The 10,000-nt window shown below is 42.2% G+C and overlaps 1 protein-coding gene across 10 annotated transcripts in view; it reads right to left on the bottom strand.

The window, feature by feature from the left end:
- The window catches only part of ascc3 (activating signal cointegrator 1 complex subunit 3), a 193,226-nt gene that overhangs the window by 155,306 nt on the left and 27,920 nt on the right, over nt 1-10,000 (bottom strand). For all 10 annotated transcript variants that reach the window (XR_012957737.1, XR_012957738.1, XM_076106880.1 and 7 more), the window contains one exon: nt 5,048-5,165. Coding sequence is in view for 8 of the 10 variants with exons in the window: in XM_076106880.1 (XP_075962995.1) it covers nt 5,048-5,165 (118 nt within the window). In the remaining 2 variants the exon portion in view is untranslated. The remainder of the gene's footprint in view (nt 1-5,047; nt 5,166-10,000) is intronic.

Raw genomic sequence — 10,000 nt, 5'->3', positions numbered from 1 at the left:
ATGTAGCTTGACAGAGTTCTCCATGTGTGTCCTGGTGTTCTCATGTTTCCTTACCTCCTCATCCCTCACTCCCTAACTGTCCGTGCTGGATCTGTCCCCGTTGTTTTAAAATGCTAAATAAGTTATTAGCATGACGTCATCCAGCTAGCCAAACCTGTCTGGTGTTCAGCTAGTACAGAAGCTTCGCATGGACTGCTTCCCTTTCCCGCTAGTCTGCTGTCTGATTGTGAGGTCAGGCTGATCTGGGATCAGCTCTTTGGCCTGCAGAATCTCCGCTAAAGTTCTCCTCTCAAACGAGACCTGGAGGAGTAGTGCTCGCCTGTAGAGACTTCTCCTGCCGAGAACGCGCAGCTAGGGGGGTCAAATCGTTTTGGCCCCCCTAGCTGAATCTATTTGAGGGCGCTGATTGGCTAAATTGTATGTCACTCATTTATATCATTAATCAGCAATTGGCTAAACTGCTTCATAGATCCGCCTCTTTTGGGCAAAAACGATTTGGCCCCCCTAGCTGCGCGTTCTGAGACGTGTCGTGCACACAGGCGGAGAGCACGAGCAGGAAAAGCATATATTTTGCGCAGATATCATATTTTACACATATTACTGGGTACATTCCATAGTTCAAAAACACAAATATTGACAATTTGTATAATTTATTATTATTATTATTTTTTGTGTGGCTCAAGGTGGGGCCAGGCCCCATTGCCCTCTATTGCCAGCCGCCACTGCTTTAGACTAAAATGTACACACTTATCGGCCGATATATTTCACAGTATACTTTACCAAACTTTACCGTCACTGGAAAGGTTATTGCAGATCATTTGCTTATTGTCTAGCTTTCCATACTATATTTAGAATGAAGTATTCTTAACTATATAAGACTTTAAAGATACTGCACCCAGTTATATAATCCTGTTGACGAGCTGTTAACTAGTGGTGACTAGTTTCAGATCCACGTCAACGAGAAGCACGAAGCCTACACTTCAGGTCATCCACGACTGGAGTCATACATAAGGGAGGGAGCCATAGCAATCAGATTGCTGATCCTAAAAAAGTATACGAGGACTCTGAAAGGGTCAAGTCATTGAGTGTTTGTTTAAACATAAACGTTATCACTCTTTTCTTGCCAAAAAAAAAAGGTTTTTGTCATTTGTCAGGTGAGAAAGTAACCATCTAGATTGCCAATATGTGCCAATCAGTTTATCCAAATAACACCTATTTTGTGGAGCTGTGAGGAGCTGCTGCTCTCTGAGACGCTGGTCAGCGTACAAGAAGCACATCAACAATGTTTCTGTTATTACTCTCACTGGTAGACAGGCAGACAAAGGTAAACTACATGTTTAACTATGGGCTATTCAAAAGGAATTTGCCGATAGCTAGCTAGCTAGCTAGCAACTAGCTAACAGACAGGTTGGCATATTTGGCTCTCTCTGCGTGGACCTGTGTTACAAAAACACTGACCACATGTGCTTTTGCATGTCCAGTCTGACCAGCCAGTTACTAATATGCTTTGGTACTTTTCTAGTTTGTCATAACGGAACCATCTACACCAAGAGACACTATACAGTAATAAAACATGTCCTCATAACTTTTCATATGTCGTCCTCACAGTCACTGATGGATGTGGTAACGTTACTGTAACACCTTCTAAACTGGAAGAAAAGATGCAAATGCATTCCAACAGGAAGTGAAAAAATTGTTCTGGACAATTTATAGGTCTAGCTCCAGTTTCAATTACTAACTGTGTGCATCATGTCCGCCGTATGCTTGTGCTGATGCGTGTGTGTGCAGGACAAAATGAGAATCCGCTCACATAAACATGAATAGCACCACTGGTTGTCAAAAGGTCCATAGCGTACCTTTAGCATCAAAAAACACTCAGAAGAAGTTTATACATCTGAATGATTCAACATTAGAATTTGATTTCAATCTATTTGATTTATTACATCATGTCTCAGCTACACTAATAATTGCATTATGTAATATTACCACTGAACAGGAGCAGATGGTATACAACTAGGGGTGCAACGGATCACAAAGCTCACGGTTCGGATCACGGTTCTTGAGTCACAGTTCGGATCATTTTTCGGATCAGCAAAGAAAAGGGGAGGAGTCAAATATAACTTTACTTTCCCTTTATTAATTAAAGAACTTCAAGAACACTTAAAGAAAATAACTTTGGGCTATAGTCTTACATAAAAACACAAATATTGAAGATGTCCAATTTGAAACAAAATGAAATAAATAAATAAAAATAAAACATTCAAGAATACTAATTTCTGTTAAGTTTAAGTGCAACATGAGGTATGTTGATGCCCTCGTCCTTTGATCAATATTGAAAGAAAGAAACAGCCAGTCAGCTAGCTTCCACTGTTTACACTGAACTGAACTGCTCGGCAACAACTTGGGTCTATGTTTACTTCCTGTCAGGTTATGTCATTCAAATACACAATAATGTTTACATTACTGTGAAATGGTCTACAACTTTACATTTGTTTTCAATAAGATGAGAATATCTCCATTGTCTGGGGAGAGGGTCGACCTTTCTGTGGTGACTGGGATATTACTATTGGGCCTGTCTAGCTTCACTCTGCTGCTTCTGTCAGCACCTGAACCAGGTGTGTGTCTGTGTGACTCTCCCATAGGGGGCGTGTCTACAGCACCTGTCTGTGTGACTCTCCCATAGGGGGTGTGTCTGCAGCACCTGTCTGTGTGACTCTCCCATAGGGGGTGTGTCTGCAGCACCTGTCTGTGTGACTCTCCCATAGGGGGCGTGTCTGCAGCACCTGTCTGTGTGACTCTCCCATAGGGGGTGTGTCTGCAGCACCTGTCTGTGTGACTCTCACAGAGGGGGCGTGTCTACAGGACTATGAATCTCCACTCCACCGTGATGAAGTGAGCGGTCACAGTCACGTAGCTCTCAGTTGCCCTGGAGGTCCACAAGACTGGGGTGGTGGCGCTTCAAACTGTACTGCCATTGTCCTATGTCTTTCTCTTTAAATAATGCCGACATACCGTAACGCTTTTGTCCACCACCCTCATCTGTCCTTATAAGTTACAGGGAAGACAAAATGCTCCCAAACCTGCGACTTAAATGACGCCGGAGCTTCTGAAGTTCCTCCGCTCGCCATGACTTCACCGTTAAATGCTTCTAACCTGCTCCGGTCACTGAACACACCATTGCTTTATACCTGCTCACTGACACTCTGCATTGATATTCAGGGACTTGTTACTTGAAAAGGAACAGCAGCAGTGAAACTTTATTACACACTATGATGATAACGCTGTAAAAAACAAAAAACGATAAATACACAATTAATCCGCGGTTCACAATTGTGCCGAATCGGGAGGTGTGATCCGAACCGATCATGGATCGATGTGTGATTACACCACTATATACAACAATGATTTAACATGATAGATGAATGAACAGTCATTGTCTACATTAATCAGCACATGTACTGTTTCACACTAAGCATTCAAATCTATATATAGGACCTGTGAGTTTCAAATGACTCCAAAACCTGGACAGTATCTAAAGGAGCGTGAATGACTTGGAATAGTTGCAGGGATTATTCCAACAAAGCAAGAGCTCTCTCCTCTAATCTTCAGCCGCTCTTTGATGTCTACCTTGCATATGGATCAAAAGACAGCTCTACCAATGAAAATACATCAATCCTATCTTTCCACCAATATCCTTAAATACCTACAGCTCTACTCCACACATTGAGAAGAGGAGAACCGGCCACCTCAGGACAAAGGAAACAGTGGCTCAGGATGGAGGTAAAAACTACAACTACCACCTCGCGGTTGAATACCAGCGCCAACCGGTCAACTTGCACTTTACATCCATGTCTGCCCAAAATGTCCTCACTTCATTCTATTAGATATTTGTGTTAAATTGTCATAATTAGCATATGGTTTCTTGAGTTAAGGCCATAAATGGACAGACAGAGGGACATACTGACACATGGACAGACAGACAGAAAAAGGCTGTCGCTGGCACAGAGGCAGTAGGACATGAGCATGGAAGGCGGGTAAAGCTATAGGTGGGCTGCTTTAGAACAGCTCACTTTCAGGCCTTGTGAAATACTATCTGATAAAGAATCAATAAACAGCTTTCAGCTGCTGGAGAGCCAGATAACTACAACAAAGACACACAAGAGCCTGTGCTTCTTTGGGCCTGAGCATCACCACGTACATCTCAGCCCTTATTGTCTCTATGTATGGTATCAGATTATAGCATTTCTCTGATTCATGATTAGGTCACACGACAAGTATTACATAATCGCCTCTTCTTCTGGAAATGTTTGCCATCTAAAATCATATTCTGTAAATCAAGAGAGCAGATTCAAAAAACTTTGAAATTATGTTTCAATCAAAAGTTATGACCAACAGTTGACTTATTATTTTAGACAAAAATGTGGTCACACCTTCACCTGACCATGGCGCTCTTCCAGCCAATGCACCAATGTGGCAGTAAATAAAAACCCTATCACACGAGAAGATAAACATGAATGCTGGAGCTATCGCTAAGCTGCCCACTACGAGCTGTTTTTGTCTTGCAGTTTCTTGTTAATGATCTGCCGACATGTACGCAGATACAGTATGATGTTTGGTTCCATTACAACAATTCCACGCTGGGTTTAAGCAGCAACGGTCTGTCTGCAAATGAGCTCCAGCATAACCTTTCCCAGAGCTGACAAACACAATGCTGCAGCTGCAGGGAAGGCTCTCCGGTGGGAAGAAAGAGACCTGTTATTGGCACCTCTGTGTCATCAGCTTGCGTCAGAAAGCAAGAAATGTGGTCTAGCAGTAAGATCTACACAGCCAAGCTCCTCTTTCAGGCGTACAACATACACATATTGTTAATTGATATTTGATTCTGTATGACAATGCATATATAACCTGAAGACCTTCAGGAGTCTCAACAGTTCAGATTTGTTTCTTTTATCTACAGAAACTAATAAATGGTACTCGTGTTTACTTCAAATAGTCAATAGAAGTGTGTTACTATGGCGATGACCTGGTTGCCATGGGGCTGCCTCACCTGGCGGGTAGCTGGTCCTGTCAGTTGGGATGGTGAGGAGGGAGTCGACGATGGCCGCCCTTCGCTGGAGGAGGATGGAGATCATCTCCAGCCCCTCTGGGCCCAGGAGCTCGAACAGCTGGAGTGAGAGCGTGGGGGTGGGGGGTGAAAATCAGTAGCCAAAAGCACAGTCATCTACAGTAGCAGCAAACACACACACACACAAACATGTATACACATCCTATGGCTTCTTACTGCCAAGGCTGAGCACCTGGTAATTACCATCCGCCTGGTACAGAATATGCTCTACCGCTTAGCCTCCCAAACATAGCCACCTGGCACTTAGCATGTGACAGAAAAACAACAACAACTAGAAATCCTGTGCACAGCAGCTCACAATTACAACCCGAATGAGGACGAGGCTGCACAGACAGTCATCAATATCATTGTGAGACGGAAGTGATGATCAAGTTTGTGCTCTCTAATTGTAAAATAGTAGACCTGAAGGCCCGGGGAATGTAATTTGATCCTGTCCAACAATGCAGTGTTTTTCCCTTCATCCTTTCAGGGCTGGTTTCAGGATAGAGGTATGGCTTGCTCTTTCAGTCTGTCCTCCCTCGGGAAGGCAATAGTTAGCACAGCAGGGAACTAGAACAACAGACGCACTTTGATGTGGGGTCAGCCACCGTCTTTGTTGGGGTTGTCTTTGTTTCTCTCCGTGGTCTCTTTTATGTCTGTTCTAAACTTCTATTGGTCCCCCTGAATGTCTCTGTGTTATTAGAGTTGAGTGTATAGTATGGTGGGAGTGGGTGGGAGGTGGTGGGGGTTACACCTGCTCAAAGGGATTTTTTCTTTCTTTTCCTATGAACTCCCATGAATTCCGTCCTCGGAGTGGACTGGTTAGGTTTGGGTTCCGCTGGGACCGAGAGGCCCAGTTTCTCCTTCAGATGGATTCTGTACAATCCACCATCCCAGAGGCAAGTCCAGTCCCAAAGCATCAACTGTATAAGAACTCCACCTCCTCAAGGAGACAGGTCAGGAAGGTAACGTCTGCGTCCTCTGCTCCTTTATCTCTCATTTAATATTCACACTTGCCTCCTTAGTTTTTCATCTGGTAGATGGAACAACTAAAGACATATTTGAAGTAAGTCCCCACTAGACAGGGCTGTGTGAAACCAAATCAACATAAAAAACATGCACCCTAACAGTCACATATTCAGTGCAATAAGAAATTATGAAAGGATTTGGTTGGATTCAGACATAATTCTACCAGACTTTGTGAAAAGAAATGTTGAGGCATTAATATAGGAATAAATGTATAAATAACATGCTACATTAAAATGGAAAATAATACCAAATAAAAACATCCTATGTGGAATCTCTCTCATGTTGACAGTCTGAAAATAGATACCTTTTCAAACAGAGCATTTATGATAAAAAAAAACTTTTCTGCTCATTCACAGGTCCCCAAGTGCGAGCTGCTGGTTAAATAGCTCACTACTGGTGTATGTGAACATCACGATATTAAACAGCCCTTGTCCAAATCACTGAGCCTGCTTGTATTTGGAAGACAATATACTGTATTGTATGGGTTTAAATGTTTTGATAGTAAAGTCAGAGATAACCTGTAATAATTTAGACTTCTTTAAAAACAAGATAGAGACATGTGTTTTTTACATGACCTTTATTCTTGTCTTCGTTTAGCAAAAGACCGAAGATTGAAATAGAATGAAGCAGCTCTTCAGTGTGGATCTGAACACTATGTTCTAACCACTGACAGGAGGTCTACACAGGACACACACACTCGTCCTCTTCTGTGCACAAACACAGTGGCTGTGAGTCCACAGCAGCTCAGCACTGATGGAGGCGGGGCTTTCACTAGACAAGCCGTTACTGCCAAAAGGAATTTACCTACAAAACCCTTTGCTGTATATTTCACTAAATGAGCCACATTCCACACATATTTCAGATGCAACAAAAGTACAAGAACGTTGCCAAAATATGCAGCAAAAATGAACAAAATTGTGTCTCTCATCAGATCTGATGAGAGCAGAAGTGAAAGGTCATGTAACCTGTGTTTTGTGCCTGTCCACTATGCTGCTGTAATCCTGTAAATTTCCGCACTGCGGGAATAATAAAGGATTATCTTATTTGATCTTATCTTCTCTTAAAATGTTATGTCAGGAGTCATGGGGTTCTATTACATGGCTTTTACTTGGCAAATGCTTCGGTCCAACACAACTTAGAAGTGCAACTGTGAATGGAATAGAAGAATTGCATCCCTCCCAAACAACAAACAGGCTTTTGCACTGCAGAGACCCAACAACCCATAACTTCACTGTACCCCCCCCCCCACAGCCCCTTGTCTAACAAGTTACTGTAGTTTGTCAGTGCCACCATCAATAACGTTACTGCTACTGTATGCTACCACATTAGCATTCCTTGTCCACCCAAGCAGAGCCAACTGTTTTTTGTTTCGTCTTTACTCATCGAGGCATAATGAACCAGGATTACCACAAAAATCAAAAGTAGTCCACGCAATAAGGAATGGTAATCTCTCTCTCTCTCTCTCTATCTCTCCAGCTTCTGGGCAGAGAGAGACAGACAGAGAGGTGCTGCCGAGGAGCAAAATAAAAGAGTCAGGGTAGGAGAATGAAGTGGGTGAAAATGCGGGGGGACAGAATGATGGAGCACTTTCCTGATTCAGAAGTAAATGTAAAGAATGGGTAATAACTGCTGGAGGTTTCAAGGCCAACCCAGATCCTGACCTTTCTTCTAGATGTCTTTTCAGTGCACTCTCTTCCCTTCACACAGGACGATGTGGAGGCAGATGAGAACAGAAGGCTGAGCCTTCTCTTAGCTCAACGGTTATATTAGCTCAATGCAATCGCTGCTTTCCTGAGGAGATCTGGTCCCTATGAAGCTCTCTGTCGAACAGTAGTTTCAGTTTGTTCAACAATTCATACTTAACAAACAACAGCAATGCTTTATTGGTAGCTGTCCTTTTTCAAACCTATTTGTTCCTCCATTGTTTTCTCCAGCTTGAAAGCTTTTCTTGTGAGATGCTGACTGTCACAGCGTGGCCTCACCCAAAGACATAGAAACATATGTTGCATATAAATATCTGTCATCCCTTCACTTTTTATAAATGCATACAACTGCTGGAGACAAAATGCTAGTAATAGCACAGCAGAGAGAACAGCCACCCATCTGTTTATCCCAAGATGTTCAGCCAGTGTAGGACCATACATTACACTTCTGTTTCATTATTCTCTGAAGGCAGGAGACAGTATCATTTGGAGTTGTTTTTCTAAATAAAAAAGATGCATACTTTAAAACGCTTTTCTCTGCTTCTTCCTCACTGATGGAAATGCTAAGCCATAGAGATGGCACAGGGGTTGGTGGTGGATTTTAAAAAGAGACAAGTGTAAAATAAATCTTCAGTCAGAACTACAACCTTTAAGTTGCTCACTGTTTCTGTATCTACCGATGATGACGATACTGATGGGCAGCCCTGACACATCAGAAAGCAGCAAACATGAACAAGATGTCGGCCTTCAGAATGAGGTTCAGTCCAATCATCAGGCTGACATGCTTATGTTTTCAGCATCTTTATGCATGTCAAACTAAACCTTGGAGCTTTTTATGTCTTTGTATAATATTTATCATTTTATCCTACTTGTATACGTCACAGTCCTGTCTATTATTATTTATTTTTGTGTGCAAGTACATCGAGGGAATGGAAAAACGAATCCCTTGTATGTGCACATACCCGGCCAATCAAGCTCATTCAGATTCTTTTCTTTTCTTACAATTTGTTTGTAATGACTAATAATAATAATGATATCACATTAAGTCATTATTAATATTGAATTAGCACGCAGCACTAACGCATCTCTCTCCTCTACAGTGTTAACATCTCAAAGCAGCTGTCTTAAAGGCTGACCTCTGCTTTTATGTGTACATGTCGATCTGCTAATAACTCCAAAGTGTCTTTACTACCAATGAAGGTCAAAGCCACGCAGGAAGCTGGAAATGGCTAAAAAGGTCTGGAGGTAAAGGCCAAGACTACTTGGTCTAGCAGCCAGGACAAGATGCATCCACAAAGGGCTGCCGTTGAAGGTCAAGGTTATAGAATCAATAGGAGCACCAAGATATTAAACGTACCATTAGGACACATCAAACCTTATGTCACAGAAATACCATGCTGAGAGTTGACTCCTCATTTTAAGTTCAAGTTGAAAATGATCCCTAAAGTTCTTCTCCAGGTGTTTATGAGACCACCAATTATCAGTCGAGAAGCCCAGATCAACACAGAATAACAGCAAGGCTAGAAACTCTTACAGTGTTAGACTCCAAACCGACTGGAATGGTAAGAGAGAAGTGTGACGGAAACAGGGCGGTCAGCTGCTCCAATGATCTTAGTGTTAGCCACGGTGTTAGCCAAGTCAGCTAAAGCACTACAACCTCCTCTACAGTCCGGCTGACAGACCTCTCCACAGCCAACCAGCAGACTTTATAACTGACCTGAGAGCAGGGAGCACACTCTTTATTGCTCCGTCTATGTGTTCACATCACAGATGATGAGCAAAGGCATTGAAACGTGACACTTGACTTAGAATGGAGTGGCTGCTCTGCAGGTGTGCTGGTCTCCATCAGTGAAATTAAATGGAACTGAATTTAGTTATGTATCTAGGTCACATTATCCAACCTACACCCTTGTCTAAGTTGTGAAGACTCTGTGTCAAGAAGTGATTTAAGCTTAACAGATAAAACAGGTGGGGAGCCGCACTAAACTCATTATCCCAAGAACAACTTTTAGATACAGTATACATACATACATACATATATATATATACATACATACATATACATACATACATATATATATATACATACATACATATACATACATATATATATATACATACATACAGTTGTGTGAAAAAGTGTTTGCCCCCTTCCTGATTTCTT

This window comes from Anarhichas minor, unplaced genomic scaffold, assembly GCF_050575085.1.
Source record: "Anarhichas minor isolate MPS153535 unplaced genomic scaffold, ASM5057508v1 ptg000036l, whole genome shotgun sequence".
Lineage (NCBI taxonomy): Eukaryota > Metazoa > Chordata > Actinopteri > Perciformes > Anarhichadidae > Anarhichas > Anarhichas minor.
The sequence above is the reverse complement of the archived record's forward strand: the minus strand, read 5'-3'. Positions and strand labels throughout refer to the sequence as shown.